This window comes from Malaclemys terrapin, chromosome 13, assembly GCF_027887155.1.
Source record: "Malaclemys terrapin pileata isolate rMalTer1 chromosome 13, rMalTer1.hap1, whole genome shotgun sequence".
Taxonomy (NCBI): Eukaryota; Metazoa; Chordata; order Testudines; family Emydidae; genus Malaclemys; species Malaclemys terrapin.
In genome coordinates, this window is record NC_071517.1 from 45845390 (window position 1) to 45864894 (window position 19505).

Consider the following 19505-nt stretch of genomic DNA (forward strand, 5'->3'; position numbering starts at 1 on the left):
CAAAGGGGCCCTGAGTCAGGCTGAGAAGGTCCCACGCCGGCGCTCAACGAGCCCGAGGAGGATGAAGCAGGGATGCAGCTGGGAGGAAACGCTGGATCTCCCAGTACAGAGACCCCCTACCTGCCCGGGGAGAGCAGCCACTCGACGTGACATTGAGACTCCCAAGCCCCAGGTCCGACCCCCTGTAGGAATTCCCAGGGCTGCACTGGAGCCGGCGAAGAAGCAGAGAAGCTCCGTCTCCCACAGCATGGCTGGGACAGCCCCCGGTTCTAGATCAGGCAGACCCGGTGGGAGGTTTTCTGGATGCCAGCGGGATCCCTTCCAGCCAGGAAAGGAGGGGCCCCTGCAGCGTGGGTGAGAGGCAAACGGGTCTCTCAGTGAGACTGGAAATTCCCTTGCTAGGAACAGGAGCACGTCTGGGTGCAGGATCCCCGGCGCCTGAGCCATCTCTTCCCTGCATTGCCCACCAGGTCTCATTCCTCGACCACACCGAGCTCAGACGCGCTGGGGGCTTCGCTCCACACAGGACACCAGAGGGTCGGTTTCCTCCTGCTGGGGTGATTCCCTCATCCCACCCTGTTCGCTGACGCAGGGCACGGCGCTGGGTCGGGTCGGAGTAGGAGGAGGGAGCTGCTCACCCCTGGGGACAGGGCTGGATCCGCAGCCAATCACCCTGCGCTGCACCAGTTCATGCCAGGCTCCCTCCCCTGCTCTGTACTGAGCCAATCTCCACATGAGCGCCCTGCCCCCCAGGCTGGCACTGCCCGTAGCACTCTCCTGTCCAGCCCGGCCACGGGAAACGACGGGCGCTGAGCCCCATCCGAGAGGTGCTGAGGCTCCGGGGAAGCCGGACTCTCCTGGTCGGACGCACCGAGGTGTGAGCCGGCAGGGACAGCAGGAACGACTGGAGAGCTCTCGTGTGCACTCACTGCAGTGTGTCCACACACAACACACCCCAGCAGTGACACCGGGGCAGGCTGAGACCTCCCGCAGGCTGCTGCCTGTCCTGAGCAAAGCAGGGAATTGTCCCATCTCTCCGGAGCAATAACCCCTGTGAGACTGTGGGTCATTCCCACGTCCAGGCGAGCTCTCCGCGGGGTGGGGCCCAGGCATCTCTCTTCCCGGCGCAGAACGAACCCACGGTCCCAGGATCCGGAGTGCCTGGGAAGTGGTTTGTGCCGCTCACCCTCTGGCTGGAGCATCGCTGAGGATGTGACCCAGAGGTGACCCCTTCCTGTCTGAGGGCAGCGACCCTGACAACGAACCCGTGGCAGGTCCCCTGGGGCTGCGGCGAGGCCGACGGGCGAGGAGCTGAACCGGACGCGCTGGGATGCAGAGGTGACACCGAGCTCTGCGGTGACGCTGACGAGGGGGGGTGGGGAGAGCTGCGTCTCTCAGCTCCATGGAGCACAGGCAGGTCCTTTGCTGATCACTGCCAGGGTGGGACTTAAACGTCTGTCTTGAATCGGGGCTGCCTGGGGCTCTCCTGTAGATGTTTCAGACTGAGCACGGCCCTATTGCCCCGATTTCTCCTTGAGCAGGGCCAGGATAGAGTACAGGCCCTGCCCCTCTCTGGGGCTGGGAATGGTCCTACGGCCCCGTCTGCAGGAGATGGGGGACAGCCACCTACATCCCCTCTCTCCTGAGGGACCTTGGGAGAGGGAGAAGGAGCCAATCTGGGCAGAACCAGCGCCCACGCTCTCTGGACAGCGCAGAACTCGCCTGGTGCGGTGATCACAGAACAAAGATCCGCACACAGGAGGAGATGACCCCGTGTGCTGCTCCGTCCCCGTCTGCTCTGGCGGCGAGTCACACAGTGTCTGGGACCAGAGGCTGCCCTGTGGGTGTCCCCCCGGATCAGCCACCTCTGGGTGTCGACACTTTCCCTGCAGTGACTGGGATCGTCTCACGTGCTGCATGGCTGGTCTGGACGCTGGGAACGATGGCCTGGGTCTGGAGCAGGATTTACAGCCCCTCTGCGGCCTTGGCAGGAGCCAGGGGCGTCTTCGCTTTGTCTGAGTCGTTGCCCGATGCACGGTTGGGAGGGGAGTTCGGGTCACTACGGCCTGGCCAGCTGCCTTCGGCACCCAGCTGCCCACGCCGACAGGTAACCGCCCTGCAGCCCTGGCCCCTGCTGAGCCCCACAGGGTGTCCAGAGGGGAGTCAGACGGACGGCTGCTGCCAGGGGAGTCGTTCTGAGCCCCCAGACCAAAGCATGGGCTGTACGTGAGAGGGCCAGATCCACACAGGCCGGCCGGTCCTGCTGGGCAGAGCGCGGGACGCAGCAGGACTGAGGGACGCGGGGGCTGCCTCGCGGTGTCTCCAGAGCGCTGTGTCCATCCTCCTGGTTAGGGGCTGTAGGATTTCAGTCTCCCTGCAGAGGCCCTGCCGTGTCCTGAGCTAGGGGCGTCCGTGCTCCATCGACCTCGGGAGAGGAAATGAACTCTGGCTCCGGCTGGTTCTTAGCCCCCTGCTCCGTCTCTCAGGGGCGCACCCGCTCCTCCTGGATCCTGTCTGTCGAGGCCGCGCTGAGAGGAAGACGAGGTGGGTTTGGGAACCTCGGGGGTAACACTGCTGAGCGGGGTCGCTGCTGTTCTGACCTGGCTCCGCGTCTGTCAGACGTTCCCTCGGGCGGTCGCTCTGAACTGGACACCGCCCGCTCACACGTGGCTTCGAAGAATCCCGCTGGAGGAGTTTCCTGCTCTCCCTCTCCTGTGGCCCCTGCTCCGAATCCGAGCGCTGTCCCTCCTCCCGGGGACACTGCGGGCTCCTGCGCCCGCCAGACCTGGATTCCTGCTTCCTTCCCTCAGCGCCGCCCTCCCTGGAGAATCGGCAGCAGCAGACTCTGAACCGGACCGAGCTGCCGGACCCTGTGCCGGGGTTTAGCTCCCCGGAGCGGCTCTGCGTTTCCTGTGGCCTCGGGGAGGAGGTGGCAGTGGCTGACGGCCGTGGGGACTGGTCCGCCTGCCCCGTGGATGCTCCCAGCGCAGTCTGAGGGTGACAGGGACGTCTCTCGCCGGCAGGGCTCAGAGGAGACCCTAACAGAGGGGGAGGGGCCCGTTCCCTGGGCCTGACCCCACTGTTCCCCCAGCACTGAGTCCCTGGCCTGTGTCCCCGGAGCAGGAGGCTCTGACTGAGTCTGCACAGCGCAGGACACCCTGGGGAAAGGTCGCTACGGCGGGTCCGGGTCCATGACGGGAAATCCCAGGGTTCGACCGCTGTGCTGGACAGAGCCTGGCAGGGGCTGGAAATCTCCCCCAGGGATCGGGCTCCAGCAGGGGAGGGAAACGCCCCAGACCTGAGAGCAGGAGGGGAAGCCCTGGGAACATGTCTGACGGGGGCGAGGGGACGAGGTGCCCGGCCTGCGGCTTTGCTCCTCCAGACTCAGGAGAGGGGCTCTGTGATGCTCCCGGCCGGCCGAGCAGCTGGCACAGAACACGCAGAGACCCCCAGCCAGGTGCCCAAGGGAGGGGGGGGTCAGGCACCCCCATCCATCCCTCTCCTCCCCCACACTGCTCTCCACGGGGATGACTAAGGGAAAGGCACCGATGGGGTCTCGGAGGGACCAGGCCTGTGGCTCCCCCATGTGAGTGGGGCCCAGACCCAGCTAGAAAGGCAAACACCGTCCTGTTCCACAGCCGCACCCTGGGGACCGTCCTGCAGCGCCCGGGGGCAGAGCGGGAACCTGGGGCTCCTCCGGGCAGTGATTGGCAGGTCCGGCTCTGCCTGGGAGCTGCAGCCCCTGGGGACGGAGCCGGGAACGCGCAGACGGAAGGAAATTGTGGTGTAAAATCCCAGGCTACCGAAGCCGATCTCACGAGGGGTCTGGGCCTGACGCGGGACGTCTGAACGCTCAGAACTCAGGGCGCTTATCTCCAGCCCCCCCTCCCAGCCCCCAGCAGCTGCCTCCCTGCAGGGCCCATCCCAATTACACACCCACCTCTGCCCCCCACTGGCCCTGCTCTAGCCCAGGCCCCTTCCCCGGGGCTCCCCAGGCCAGAAGGCACCTCCCAAGGCCCCACGGGGCTCTGCCCTGGGTGGGGGAGAGGGGGAGCGCAGGGGGAGGCAGCAGGGCCAGGACCCCCCGGGGTGGGGAGCTTAAAGCTCAGCGCTGGGAGCTGTTCCCAGGACGGGGGGGGGGGGGGAGAGTGTCCCCCAGCACCCCCTTAGCGAGGGACCTGGGACTGGAGAATGGGGAGCAGGAGGAGGGATGGGGAGACGAGAGCAGAGCCCCCACCATATATCAGCAGCAGGCGGTGAAGGCCACTCCTGCCCCTGCAGCCCCGATTGCTAAGGGGGGGCAGAGAGGAGAGCTGGCCTCATCCCCCCCCGCTCTGATTGCTAGGCAAGGCAGACACGCTGGGGCCTCTCCCTCTGCAGAGCCCCGTCTGCCTAGCGAGCTGGCAGGGACACCCCTCTGTATCCTGCCCCCCCCTTGGGCAGGAGGGCTGGCACCGGGGCCAAGAGCACCCCGTGGGGCAGGTGCTGCAGGACCAGAGCCCGAGCTCCGGGGCGCCTGGGTGCACACGAGAGGTGCCTGCCTGGGGGGGGCCGCCTGCACCGAGCGTCACGGCTGGGGCTGCAGACCCCACATTCAGCACCGGGGATTATCGCCTCGGCCTCACGCTCAGTCTCGCTCACTGGCCCCATGGTGCCACCCCACTGCTAACCGAGGTAGGTAGGTAGCGGGTAGGAGGGAACTGGGGAGGGGGCAGAGGGCTGTGGGAGGGGGTAGGACAGAATGGGGGGGGGAGGAGCAGGGGGATGTGGGAGGGGGTAGGAGGGAACCAGGGGGAGGAGCAGGGAAATGTGGGAGGGGGTAGGAGGGAACCATGGGGGGGCAGAGGGCTGTGGGAGGGGGTAGGAGGGAACCGGGGGGGAGCAGAGGACTGTGAGAGGGAGTAGGAGGGAACTGGGGGGGGTGAGGGGGGATGTGGGAGCAGGTAGGAGGGAACCGGGGGGGAGCAGAGGGCTGTGGGAGGGAGCAGGGGGATGTAGGAGGGGGTAGGACAGAACAGGGGGGAGGAGCAGGTGGATGTGGGAGTGGGTAGGAGGGAACGGGGGGAGAGCAGGTGGATATGGGAGGAGATAGGAGGGAACCGGGGGGGGGGGGGGGGAGCAGAGGGCTGTGGGAGGGGGTAGGACGGAACGGGGGGGGCAGAGGGCTGTGGGAGGGGGTAGGACGGAACGGGGGGGGGAGGAGCAGGGAGATGTAGGAAGGGGGAGGAGGGAACCGGAGGAGGGGGAGCAGAGGGCTGTGGGAAGGGGGAGGAGAGAACTTGGGGGGAGCAGGGAACGGGGGGGAGCAGAGCGCTGTGGGAGGGGGTAAGAGGGAACCGGTGGGGGAGCAGAAGGCTGTGGGAAGGGAGAGGAGGGAACTGGGGGGGAGCAGGGAGATGTGGGAGGGGGTAGGAGGGAACTGGGGGGGAGCAGAGGGCTGTGGGAGAGGGGAGGAGGGAACGGGGGGGCGGGGGGAGCAGGGGTAAGTAGGAAGCGGCAGTGTCACCAACCCCGAGAGGGCGAAACGGCCAGACAGACCCGCACCCCACGGGAGTATTTGTGTGTCAGGCCGAACCCCCGCTCCCCTCAGCTCTGAGCTGGGCGCCCTGGGGGGGGGGACGGGGGACGGCCCGGGGCAGGGGGCACTGCAGGAAAGGCTGAAACCAGCAAAACCCACCCGCAGACTAATGGGCCCTGCCCTGTCCTGCCGACTGATGGGGGGACCTGCCCCAACACCCGCCCAGGGACACACGCCAGCTCCCTCGCCGGGCACCTCCCACCCCCAATGCTGGCCCAGCCAAGCCCCTCCCCCAGCCAGCAGCAGAGGGAGATGTGGGAGTGCAGCTGGGCTAGAGATGGGGGGTGGAGCACACTCCTAAGATCCCTCCCCCCACCACTCCCTTTGGGTCCCCTCCCTCTCTCCAGATGGTAGTAAGTGGGTCAATGGTCACGCAGGAACTGCCTCTGGTGCCCCCCCCCGCCAGCCCAGCCCTGCTGTGCACACAGCACCCACCCCCACAGCATCCTGCCCCACAGCACCCACCCCATGGGGCCAGGCCGGGATAGCCGGGGCTGATGGGACCTTCTGGCCTTCGCACCAGTGCGGCTGTGCCAGGGAGTGACCACACCCGGCCTGGGGGCAGGGGGCCCGGAAGGGGGGCAGAGGCAGCTGGAAGTGGGGCTGGGAGCAGATGTCTGGGGTGTTTTGTGAGGGGACAGCAAGAGATTCACACTTTGGAGGGTGTCAAACATGTCTTTCATGTGAACCCCCCCCACTGACCCCCCATCAGTCCGTCTGCCCCCCACGTTCATACTGGCAGTGTAAGAAAGTTCCCCCATGGGTCCCTCCATCCCCTCCCCCATTCACAGCAGCTCCTTGTTCACACTGACACCCCCCCCACACACTGTCCCCCATTGCTACCACCCTTCCCCGCATGGGAACCCCGTGTTCACATCGAGCACTGGGACATTAACCCCTCCGTGGGTCCCCCCCAAAGACCCCCAGCCCCCACCCTGCTGTGAATCCCTCTGTCCCCTCCCTGATTCACACTGACCCCCACCCGCGAATCCCCCTCCTCTGGCTCCCCCCCCGGCCCCCCCCATGCAGTGAGTCCCTCTGCCCCCGCACAATTCACACTGACCCCCCTTGGGGGTCCCCCTCCTCTGCTCCCCACACCGACCCCCCAGCCTGCTGTGAGCCCCTCTGCCCCCCCCCGCAGCGCGAGCCCCGTGTCCGGTCCGGGCAGGGACCGGGCCCCGCACTCACCCGCGCTCTGGTTGTAGCGCTGGCGCGCGATGTCCAGGTTCGCTCGGAACGTGGGCTCCCAGCCCTGTGATCTCCGCGTCTCCCGCTCCCAGTACTGCGCGTCCACGGCGCCCTTCACCCACTCCGAGCCGGGCGTCCCCTGGCCGCGGTCGCTGTCGTAGCGGTAGACGGGCTGATCGTCGAAGTAGCCAGTGTCGCTGAACTCAGGCACCCCCGAGCCGGGCTGCGACACCCCCATCATGAAATACCGGTAGGAGTGTGAACCTGGGGGGAGATGGGGGGGGGTCAGAGCCGGCCCCGGGACTCCGCAGCGGCCACGTGGGGGGAGGCGGGGCCCATCGCAGCGGGACCGAGGGGAGGGGCGGGGCTGGCCGCGGGAGGAGGGTGGGGGAGGGACAGAGAGCAGGGGGTGGGGAGGGGCAGGGAGGGCCGGACACTCCCCTGGGAGGAGGGGGCAGCAGGGGAGTGTGAAGAAGGAAAGGGGTGCAGGAAGGGGGCGGGGAGGGGCGAGGGGGGATCAGGGCTGGAGGGGGCATGAGGGGGAGGGGAGCAGAGATAGGAGTGGGGGGGGACAGGACTGCAGTGGGGCGGGGGGGAGCAGGGGCAGGAGGGAGTGAGGAAGGGGAGGTTCGGGGGGAGCTCAGCACAATGTCCCAGGAGCCGCCCCCAGGGGAGATGGGGCAGGAGAAGGGCGGGGGAGGGGCACCCAGAGCTTGGCAGGGCTGCGGGGGGGGGCAATGCTGGAGGGATCCATGAGGAGCAGGAAGGGAGCAGGGCTGCAGGGGGTGTGAGGAGGGGGATGTGCTCATGGGGGGAAGGGCTGGTGGGAGGAGGATGAGGAGGGCATGTTAGGGGGGAGGGCTGCCAAGAGGAGCCCCCAGGGGAGGGTGGAGCAGGACAAGGGCGGGGGGGGGGGAGATGCAGGAGCTGAAGCTTGGGGAGTGGGGGGTCTGCAGGAGGGGATGTGTCCAAGCTGCAGGGGGGAGCCAGGGGCCCGGCTGTGCACACAATTGACGATGGATTCACACTGTGGCTGCCCCCCAGGTCCCCTGTAGGGATCGGGGCCCCTGTTGTGCCAGGCACTGCCTGAGCCCTGCCCCATGGAGCTCACAGGCTGATGCCCCGTCCCTGCGTCGGGTTCTCCCCACAGGCCGGGTTGGGGGGGGGGGGGAAGGGCTGCAGCTCCCAGACAAAGGGCCTGCGGCTGCAGAGACTGAACCCCCACATCCCTTCACCCCTCTGAGTGTCCCCCCGACGTCAGACACTGCTCAGGGGAGTTACACGCCTGGGGGTCAGGCCTGGGGGTCAGGCTGATGCAGCTTGTTTGGTCCTCCCCAGAGTAACGTTATACACGGTGTCTGCAGGATCAGGGCCTTGTTCGCTAGTTAGACCAGAGCCCCCCCCTCCCCCCCCTGCACTGGGCGCTGGACACGCACCAGGGACAGCCCTGCCCTGGCTTAGCTCTGTCTGGTCTCTCCCAGCTCAGACATAACCGGAGACAGGTGCCCCCTTTTCTTCCCCTCAGCTCCCCCAACTGCTGATCGCCATGTCCCCCCGTCAGCACCAGCCACTTTCCCTCTCGGCCCTTCGTTCAGAGCCCAGGGGCCCGATCCGGCGAGCAGGGCTGCTGTTCCTCTCTGGCCGACTACTTATCCAATCAGTGGAGCAGGAGGACTAGACCCACCTTCTCCCACTTCCTTGGCGAGGGCTCCAACCACGTAACAACAGCCACACTGGGTCAGACCAAAGGTCCATCTAGCCCCGTGTCCTGTCTGCCGACAGTAGCCAGTGCCAGGTGCCCCAGAGGGAATGAACAGACCAGGGAATCATCAAGTGATCCAGCCCCTGTCGCCCATTCCCAGCTGCTGGAAAACAGAGGCTAGTGACACCATCCCCGTGCATCCTGGCTAATAGCCACCGATGAACCAATCCTCCAGGAACTTATCTGGTTCTTTTTTGAACCCTGTTATAGTCTTGGCCTTTACAACATCCTCTGGCAAGGAGTTCCACAGGTTGACTGTGTTCTGTGAAAAAATACTTAAACCTGCTGCCTATTAATTTCATTTAGTGACCCCTAGTTCTTGTGTTATGAGAAGGAGTAAATAACATTTTATTTATTTTCTCCACACCCGTCATGATGTTATAGACCTCTATCATATTCCACCTTTGTCATCTCTTTTCCAAGCTGGAAAGTGCCAGTCTTATTAACCTCTACTCATACGGCAGCTGTTCCAACCCCAATCAGTTTTGTTCCCCCTTTGAGGAACTTTTTCCAATTCCAATACACCTCTACCCTGCTATAACGCTGTCCTTGGGAGCCAAAAAATCTTACCGCGTTATAGGTGAAACTTATATTGAACTTGCTTTGATCCGCTGGAGTGCGCAGCCCCCCCCTCTCACCCCGAGCACTGTTTTACCACGTTATCTCAAATTAGTGTTATATCAAGGTAGAGGTGTATATCTTTTTTGAGATGGGGAGTGTCGTGGACTGTGGGGGAATCAGGGCCCTGCACCTCTCTTCCCGAGATTCACTGCGACTCTCAACCAGCCAGTAAAGCAGAAGGTTTATTTAAGGACAGGAACACAGTCTCAAGCAGAGCGTGTAGGTACGACCAGACCCCCTCAATTAGGTCCCTCGGGGAGGTTCAGGGAGCTTAGACCCCAGCTTGGGGTTCCCTGCGTTGCACCACCCAGCCCCAACCGAAACTAAACTCCCAGCCCCTCCCGCTGCTCCTCTCCTTTGTTCAGTCTCCCGGGCAGAAGGTGTTAATTCTCCCCACCCCCGTTCCTGGCTCAGGTTACAGCTCAGGTAGCTTCCTTCAAGGGAAGTCCCCCATCCCCACTGCAACCCCCCTGCAACATTCCCAGGTCAAATCTGCCCTGCTCCCTGCTCCGTCACAGGGCGACCACATCTGCACACAGTATTCAAGATGTAGGCATGCCATAGATTTACATAGAATCAATAGGATATTTTCTGTCTTGTTATCTATCCCCTTCTTAATGATTCCCAACATTGTTCGCTTTTTTGACTGCCGCTGCACATTGAGTGGATGTTTTCAGAGAACTCTCCACAATGACTCCAAGATCTCTTTCTTGAGTGGTAACAGCTAATTTAGACCCCATCATTATACATATAGTTGTGAGGATGTTTTCCAGCATGCATTACTTTGCATTTATCAACACTGAATTTCATCTGCCATTTTGTTGCCTAGTCACCCAGTTTTGTGAGATCCCTTTGTAACTCTTCGCAGTCTGCTTTGACTTAACTAACTATCTTGAGTAGTTTTGTATCATCTGCAAATTTTGCCACCCCACTGTTTACTCCTTTTTTCAGATCATTTATGAATATGTTGAATAGGACTGGGCCCAGTACAGACCCTTGAGGGACACCACTATTTACCTCTCTCCATTCTGAAAATGGACTATTTATTCCTACCCTTTGTTTCCTCTTTTAACCAGTTACCAGTCCATGAGAGGACCTTCTCCTCTTATCTCATGACAGCTTAAGACCCTTGGGGGAGGGAACCTTCTCAAGGGCTTTCTGAAAATCTAAGTACACTATATCCACTGGATCACGTTGGTCCACATGCTTGTTGACCCCCTCAAAGAATTCTAGATGATTAGTGAGGCATGATTTCCTTTTACAAAAACCATGTTGACTCTTCCCCCAACAAATTGTGTTCATCTATGTGTCTGATAATTCTGTTCTTTACTATAGTTTCAACCAATTTGCCTGGTACTGAAGTCAGGCTTACAGGCCTGTAATTGCCAGGATCATCTCTGGAGCCTTTTTAAAAACTTGGCATCACATTAGCTATCCTCCAGTCATGTGGTACAAAAGCAGATTTAAAGGATAGGCTACATGCCACAGTTAGTAGTTCTGCAATTTAATATTTCAGTTCCTCCAGAACTCTTGGGTGAATACCATCTGGTCCCAGTGACTTAGTGTTTAATCAATTTGTTCCAAAGCCTCCTCTAATGACACCTCAATCTGGGACAGTTCCTCAGATGTGTCACCTAAAAAGAATGGCTCAGGTTTGGGACTCTCCTCCCCATCCTCAGCCATGAAGACCGATGCAAAAAATTCATTTAGTTTCTCTGCAATAACCTTATCGTCCATGAGTGCTCCTCTAGCACCTTCATCGTCCAGTGGCCCCATTGGCTGTTTAGCAGGCTTCCTGCTTCTGATGAACTTCAATTTTTTGCTATTACTTTTTGATTCATTGGCTAGCTGTTCTTCAAATTCATTTTTGGCCTTCCTAATTACATTTTCACCTTCACTTGCCAGAGTCTATGCTCCTTTCTATTTTCCTCAATAGGATTTAACTTCTACTTTCTAAAGGATGCCTTTTTGCCTCTCACTGCTTCTTTTACTTTGTTCTTTAGCCAGGGTGGCACTTCTTTGGTTCTCTACTATGTTTCTTAATTTGGGGTAAACATTTAAGTTGAGCCTCTATTACAGCATCTTTAAAAAGTTTCCATGCAGCTTTCAGAGATTTCACTTTTGCGACTGTACCTTTTAATTTCTGTTTAATGAGCTTCCTCATTTTTGTGTAGTTCCCCTTTCTGTAATTAAATGCGCCGATGGTGGCTGCTGTGGTGTTTTCCTCGCCACAGGGATGTTTAATTATATTATGGTCACTATTACCAAGCGGTCCAGCTATATTCACCTCTCGGACCCGATCCTGCGCTGCACTTAGGACTAAATGAAGAATTGCCTCTGCCCTTGTCAGTTCTAGGACTAGCTGCTCCAAGAAGTCATTTAAGGCGTCAAACTATCTCTGTATTCCATCCTGAGGAGACATGGACCTAGTCAATATGGGGATAGTTGAAATCCCCCATTACTATTGAGTTTTTTTAAGTTTTATAGCTTCTCTAATCTCCCTGAGCATTTCACAGTCACTATTCACCATCCTGGTCAGTAATCAGGGTGGATAAAAAAAATCAATGATTTTAAAAAAGTATCAGATTTTTTTTTATTTAAATCCGATTTTTTTGATAAAATGCTTTGAGGAAAAACCTCGCTTGTTATAGCTCAAAGATCTCTCATCACAGAATAGGGATTATAAATTCTAATTCTATAGTAGGAGAATATAGTCATGTCATGTTTAAGAAAAGTTTTGTAAATGAGTTCCAATAGTTCATGGATTAGGGACCCAATCTTATGGGATTCCAGGGGCTTCTGTATAGATTATTTAGGTTAATCTTTCTATCTACCCACTGGGACTCAGTGCTCAATCTGGAAGATACCATCAGAGATGCTTAATTTTGCATTTCTCAAACTGTGGATTTGTGTCTCCAGAGATAACATGCCTGTTAACAGCAAAAAAGTTTTTAAATAAATAAATAAATAAATAAATAAAGAGAGAGGTGAGAAATAACAGACCTCAACCCTATCATCCCTCTGCAAATTTGTGTACACAGAGTCAATCCCTTACCTCTCTCTAAAAGTGCAAAGTTTCAAAAAGTTCAATGAACAGAAGATTGTTGGGGGTGGATAGATCTGGACAAGGAGAAGAAGTCTGGAGATAAATGTGAGAAGGGAGGGACAGGCAGTAGAAACAAAAGTGAAACTGTTTGAGCAGCATATTCAAGAAGTCTTGAGGCTTTTCTGAGTGTAGCCTTCGTTGATTTGAGATCTACCATACCATTCTCTCACTAGAAGGGAAAACCTGTAATGGCAGCAGGCTGTAAAAAAGACCCAGTTTAGAGGAATGTCATTAAAATATTCCCACCTGTGGGTAAGAGGCATGCGTGCAAAATGCAAACAGCGCAACAAACAAATGCAAAGCCTGGTTGCCCAAATGAAACAACATCATGAGATGTGTTCCTTCTCAGGAGGAAGCTGCCTTGAAGATGATGAAAGGAACAAATCTGAACATGTGGGATCTTCAGGTTGGTAAACTTTTTTTATCTCATACTTTATCATTTTAGATGCAGTTATGATAAAAAATAAACAGCTGAAATAGGCAGATCTTCCTTTTACAATTTCACCTTTGAAGTAGTACTGAGTGAGCAATACTAAGTGAGCAGTATGGGAATAATGAAATAACTGCATTGACTTATTTTGTTTAGGAGAATCCATCCTCAACATATAGGATTCTGAAGACTATCCACCTTCAAGATCACCATCATTTTCTATAGTTTCAGAGTTATCTGCCAACGATAGTGTTTCAGTCACATGATGTATGTCACAGAGCCACAGTATAAAACCTGTAGCAAAAAAGGGGGGGGGGGGGGAGAAATCTCTATCATCCAGAAACAGCCATAGATAAGTATCAGAGGGGTAGCTGTGTTTGCTGCTTTTACAGATCCAGACTAAGAGTCCTGTGGCACCTTATAGACTAACAGACGTATAGGAGCATGAGCTTGTGTGGGTGAATACCCACTTGCATACTGACATGCATCCGAAGAAGTGGGTATTCACCCACGCAAGCTCATGCTCCTATACGTCTGTTAGTCTATAAGGTGCCACAGGACTCTTTGCAACCATAGGTAAATTTGTGATAAGAACCAGCAGATTACAAAAAGAGGTAATTAATGAAAAAATTGCCTGGTTTGTTTATGCAAACAACTCTCCTTTCCCGTAGGACTGAGACCCCTCACTTCATTAGCATGGTCCAGTCATTAAGACCAGGATACAGTCCACCCAACACAGCAGAGGTCACAGGCAAATTGCTGGATAAAGTGTATGAAAGAGAAACTGAGCAGTGTGCAAAAGGTCTAGAGAGTGAAATTGTTAACCTGAGTCTTGATGGGTGGAGCAAAGTCCACAATGATCCTGTTGTATGTGCTTGTGTGACAACAGAAAAAGGGAATGTCTTCCTTACCGAAACAATTGATCCATCAGGAAATGCACACAGCAGAATATTTACAAGTAGCAGCAGTAAAAGCTATAACAAACTGTGAAAAAAAGTTCAAATGTCTAGTACGCAGCTTGGTCACAGACAATGCTGCAAATGTATCCAAGATGAGAAGAAATTTGGAAGAGATTCCTAAGCTAGTAACATAAGTTGCAGTGCTCATTTGATGCACCTCCTAGCCAAAGACTTCAGTGTTCCAGAAATAGAGGCTAATTAATGTTGTTGAAATTGTAAAATAATTCCATAAACAACCACTTTGCAGCAGCTGCTCTGAAAAAAGTGGAAGGAACCAAGCTGACTCTCCCACAAGACGTGCCATGAACTCAGTAGTGGACTGTTTTGGGCACTATATCAAGAACTGGCCTAATCTGATGACAGTTTGTGAACAAAATTGTGAAGAAATAGATGGCACTGTCACAGCCAAAGTTCTCAACATTGGGCTTCAGAGAAATGTTGAACACATGCTGAGTACCCTGAAGCCTGTTTCTGTCGCCTTGAACAAAATGCAGGGAAATAGCTGTTTTATTGCAGACACTGCTGAAATCTGTAAGGAACTGAGTGAGATCTTAAAGAGAGAAATATGCAATGACAGAGTTACATTACAAGCATTAAAAAAAAAAACAAATGGGACAAGCACCATCTCCAGCTCATTTTCTTACAAATATTCTCAATACTTGGTACCAGGGTCAAACCTTAACTGCTGAAGAAGAGGAGTTGGCTATGACATGGATATCCAGCAATCATCCTCCATAATGCCAACTATAATAAACTTCAGAGCTAAGGGTGAACCATTCAAGAAATATATGTTTGCTGATGATGTTATAAAGGAAGTCGCACCAGTGAAATGGTGGAAGTCACGTAAGCACTTGGAGTCAGAGACTGTTGAAGTGATAATCTCACTGTTAACAGCAGTAGCTTCTTCTGCTGGTGTAGAAAGAATATTTTCTTCCTTTGGACTAATTCATTCCAAACTGAGAAATCGTTTGGGACCTGACAAAGCAGGACAGCTTGTGTTTCTTTTCCAGATTATGAACAAAGAGGAAAATGAAGGTGAAGACGACGGAGTTAGCTGCAGAAGCCGATATTTTAAAATTTCTCTTGTTGACCTGGCTGACAGTCCATTTAATTTTTGTTTTGTTTTTTTTAAATATTTCATTTAACTATTTTAGTTAAAAACAATTTTAACAAAAACAAACCTGATTTTAAAAAACTTGAATATTTAATTAAATTTAACAAAACAAGCATGAATTTTTGAACTATTATACATGTTTGCTGTTGAAGAAAAAAATCCAGAATACATAATGTTGTTGTTTTAGTTAAATAAATCAATGTAATGTCTGTCTGATGATCTTCTCCTCCTAATACAGCCTGGCAAGAAAATCTTCCAAATATTAATGATTAACCTGTTGAGTTGGAGAGATTTATCAAGTCACTGGGAGGTGAACTATGTGCTTCAATTATCTTTGGTAAATGAAATACCCGAACAATCATTCATTGTCTGATATAGCTGTAAAACTAATCTGAAAAGTTTTCAAAATAAATCACTTTAAAAATGTATCGTGTGTACCTTCTAAAAATGAAACCTACATCTAGCTCTGAGTTGTGAAGAATATGTATTAAGGTTATAACAATCAACAAGAATGCACTTTTATTTAAGAGAGTCTTCCTGACTAGTAATTTAAATCATGATTTAAATCAAATCCACCCTGTCGGTAATAGACCTCTACTGCTATATGCTTATTATTCAAGCATGAATTACTATCCATAGAGATTCTATGGGACAGTTTGGTTCATTTAGGATTTTGACTTCATTTGAAGCTACACTTTCTTTCACATCTAGTGCCACTCCCCCACCAGCATGACCTATTCTGTCCTTCCAATATATTTTGTACCCTGGTATTACTGTGTCCCATTGATTATCCTCATTCCACCAAGTTTCTGTGATGCCTGTTGTATCAATATCCTCATTTAATACGAGGCACTCTAGTTCACCCAGCTTAGTATTTAGACTTCTAGCATTGGTATATAAGCACTTTAAAAACTTGTCACTTTTTAGTTGTCTCCCATTACGTGAGGTCATTGAATGGGACTCTTTCATTTGACTGCTTCTCATCAGATCCTACCCGTATTTTGTCATCTTCCACCTTCTCCTCCTCACTAGGACATTGAAAATCTCCATTAATAGATCCTCCCCTAAGGGAGGTTTCTGTTCGAACCACGTGCTCCTCCGCACCTTTCAGCTTTCCCCCAGCCCGTAGTTTAAAAACTGCTCTACGACCTTTTTCACGTTAAGTGCCAGCAATCTGGTTCCATTTTGGTTTAGGTGGAGCCCATCCTTCCTGTATAGGCTCCCCCTTTCTCAAAAATTTCCCCAGTTCCTAATAAATCTAAACCCCTCCTCCCTACACCATCGTCTCATCCACGCATTGAGACCCTGAAACTCTGCCTGTCTAACTGGCCTTGCACATGGAACTGTGAGCATCTTGGAGAATGAAGTCCAGGACCTCCATGGTAGCAATCTGTTACCTACCAGCCTAAATTTGGCCTCCAGGACCTCTCTCCTACCCTTCCCTAAGTCACTGGTACCTACATGTACCACGACCACCGGCTCCTCCCCAGCACTACACACAAGTCTGTCTAGATGCCTTGAGAGATCCACAACCGTCACACCAGGCAGGCAAGTCACCATGCGGTTCTCCCGGTCATCACAAACCCAGCTATGTTTCTAATGATAAAAATCTCCCATTACTAACACCTGTGACTTCCTAGTAACTGGAGTTCCCTCCCCTGGAGAAGTGCCCTCTGTGCGAGAGGACACCACGGCAGCATCTGGAAGGAGGCTGTTGTGATTCGTTCTCCCCTATCCTTCATTCTCTGGCCCCTCCGTCCCGATGCAAGGTCAGCGCTGCCAGCCCCCATCCCAGCTCACCCCCAACATCCGCCTCCTCCATTCCTGTCTCCCACTGCGGAGCGTCTCTGGCAGAAATCTCACAGACAGGCTGACGTCCTCCACTACAGATTCGTTCTCTCCTCCCTCAGTTCTGCCATTTCCCTTGCTATACACCTCGACTTCTCCAGCCTCGCTAGATCCCCCGCCCACAGTCCCAGCGGCCTCTTCTCCACCTTCGTCTCCCCCCTCAACCCCTGCCCACCTCCTGCCCCCACTGCGCTCTGCACAGGATCTCTTCCCAGAAAAATGTACACAATTAAACCCTCCCCTCAGCTCACCTCCACTTCCCACCCTACAAGTCCTGCCTCCTTCTCCCTCCTCGCAGATGTAGATGTTTCTCATCTGCTCTCCACTGACCCCATCCCATCTCCTGATCTCCTCACCTCACTCCCCTCCAGCTCTTCCCCCTCACGACACAAACACACGTTAATGTCTTCTATCATAAAGACCCTGGACTCCATTTGCCTCTCCAACGACCTCCCACTCTCCTTTTCATCTCTCAGCTCAATGAACGTGCCTCTGCAATCGCTGTCTGGAGTTCCTGTCTCCAGTTCCATCCTAGACCCTCCCCACTCCGGCTTCCACCCCTTGCACTCCCTGGAAATCGCTCCTGCCAAAGTCTGTAATGACTCTTCGTAGCTAACACTCGCACTCAGTGCTCCAGCCTCACCCTCCCTGGCCTGCCAGCCGCCTCTGACACCAATCACCAGGCTAACCTAGAAATCTTGTCCTCCTTGGCTTCCTTAGCGCCATCCCCTCCTGAGTCATCTCCTACCCCTCTAACCACTCCTTCACCACGTCCACCAGAGCATCTTCCTCAGCTCCCCTCCAGCTGTCTGTGGGGTTCTGTCCCCCCAGGGCTCTGTCCTGGGTCCCCTTCTCTTCTCCCTCTACACCTTATCTCTGGGGAAAGTCAACCACAAATTCAGCTATCGTCTCCATGCTGACAACTCACAGATCTGCCTTTGTACTCCAGACCTGTCTCCTTCTGTCCAAATGACAATCTCCTTGTTGCCTTCTCATCAGATCAAGCTCAGTGCGGTTAAAACAGAGTTCCCAATCTTCCCCCCACAGCCTCCCTGCTACCTCCGTTCTCAATCACTGTGGACAATGCCAGCATCCCGCCCGTCACTCTGGCCAAGAACCTGGGCGTCATCTTGGACTCACACCTCTCTCTAGGCTCTCGCATCCAGGTTATGTCTAAATCTTGCTCATTTGTTCTGCAGAACATCTCTAAGATTCGTCCCTTCCTATCCACCCCCACAGCTAAAGCGCTCGTCCAGGCGCTCAGCGTCTCGTGTCTCGACTGCTGCAACAGCCTTTTCTCTGGCCTAGACAAACGCAGTCTCACCCCGCTGAGGTCCATTCAGAACATGCTGAACATATCATTTTTCTAGCTCGTTGATCGAGGTCACCTCTCTCTCTGCATCCCGCCACTGACTCCTCCTCCATCACATCAAGCTGCCTGTCTTCAACTGGGAGGCCCTTCGTGGCCCATCCCCACCCTCTCTCTCTCTCTCATTTGCTACCGAAATGTCACCCCTCACCTCTGATCGACCCATGATCTCAGCCTCCATCAGCCACTTGTTAAATCTGCAAACAAGCCCGTGTCCCCCGCTGCCCCTCACGCCTGCGAGGAGCTCCCCATAAACATCCGCAAAACGGCCTCGTTACCCTGCAAACCCTCCTCAACGCTCTCCTCTGCCAGGGGGCCTAAAAAGGAGATAACAGTTGGGCCACTGGTGTGTCGAGCCCACAGCTGTCAGGTGCTGTCTCCTTGTTCCCTAGTAGTTCCCCACTGGTCTATATTCATCTCTGGTCTCAGACTCAGATGGGACAGTCTGTGTATTCGGTGTCTGTACAGCACCCGGCACAACAGGGGCTGGGACCAGGACTGAGGTTCTTGGGCACAAGACAATCAAATAATGATGACGAGGATGGCTGGGCAGGGAGCTTTACTTTTAAATTGGCTTATTTTCCCCATTAGAAAGGCCTGTTCTATTGACCCTGTTTTTCCTGAAAGACCCTGTGGGCAGTTGGAGAATTGGAGGGGAGGACGTGAAACCCGAGAATATGAGCGGGGAAGGAATTATTATTTCAGGTTGTGTTAGCAGATATCAGCTTTAATCATGCTGGGGCTCCACTGTACGGGGCGTTATCCAGACACAGCACGTAACAGTCCCTGCCCCAAGCAGCTCACACTCTGAGGCCGGCTTTACACGTGGTTTTTGTTCTAATTTAACTATTTCAGTTGGGGATGAGATTTGTCTATTTGTTTCTTTTTACCGAAATAGTTAAATCAGCACAACCCCTCGTGCGAGTGCAGTTACACCCGCACAGCCGGGCTTTACACAACCCCGCGTGCGAGTGCAGTTACACCCGCACAGCCGGGCTTTACACAACCCCGCGTGCGAGTGCAGTTACACCCGCACAGCCGGGCTTTACACAACCCCGCGTGCGAGTGCAGTTACACCGGTACAGCCAGGCTTTACGCCAGCACAGCTTATTGCTGTAAAAGTAGGGGAATCATCTGTACCAGCGTAACTGTGTCCACACTGAGTGGTTGTCCTGATTTAACGATGATGGTTTCAAACAGTGTGAACGTGGTACAAACACTGCGTGTAGACCAGTCCTAAAGTTTATTCAACGGTTTAAACTTTGTTGTTAACACCTTGGTCTTGTCTACACACAAATTTACAGTACTAGAAGGGGTCAGTTAAAATTGGTTTAGTTAAACCAGTGCAAAACGCTGTGTGGACACACCTATTCCAGTTTAAGAGTGCCTTTTTTCAGTTTAGCTGAACTTGGGCCTTGTCCACAGGGAGAGTCACACCAGTATAATTAAATGTAAACTGGTTCAGTTAAACTGGTGCAAAGCCCCAGGTAGATACTCTTATTCTGATATAAGAGCAGCTTTTTTCAGTTA

The 19505-nt window shown here is 54.3% G+C and overlaps 1 protein-coding gene across 1 annotated transcript in view; it reads right to left on the minus strand.

The window, feature by feature from the left end:
* The window catches only part of LOC128847422 (major histocompatibility complex class I-related gene protein-like), a 32369-nt gene extending 14634 nt beyond the window's left edge, over positions 1-17735 (minus strand). The window contains exons 1-2 of the mRNA XM_054046806.1: positions 17666-17735; positions 6767-7030 (exon numbers count right to left, since the gene is read on the minus strand). Coding sequence (XP_053902781.1) covers positions 6767-7030; positions 17666-17735 — 334 coding nt within the window. The remainder of the gene's footprint in view (positions 1-6766; positions 7031-17665) is intronic.
* Positions 17736-19505: the final 1770 nt, after the last annotated feature.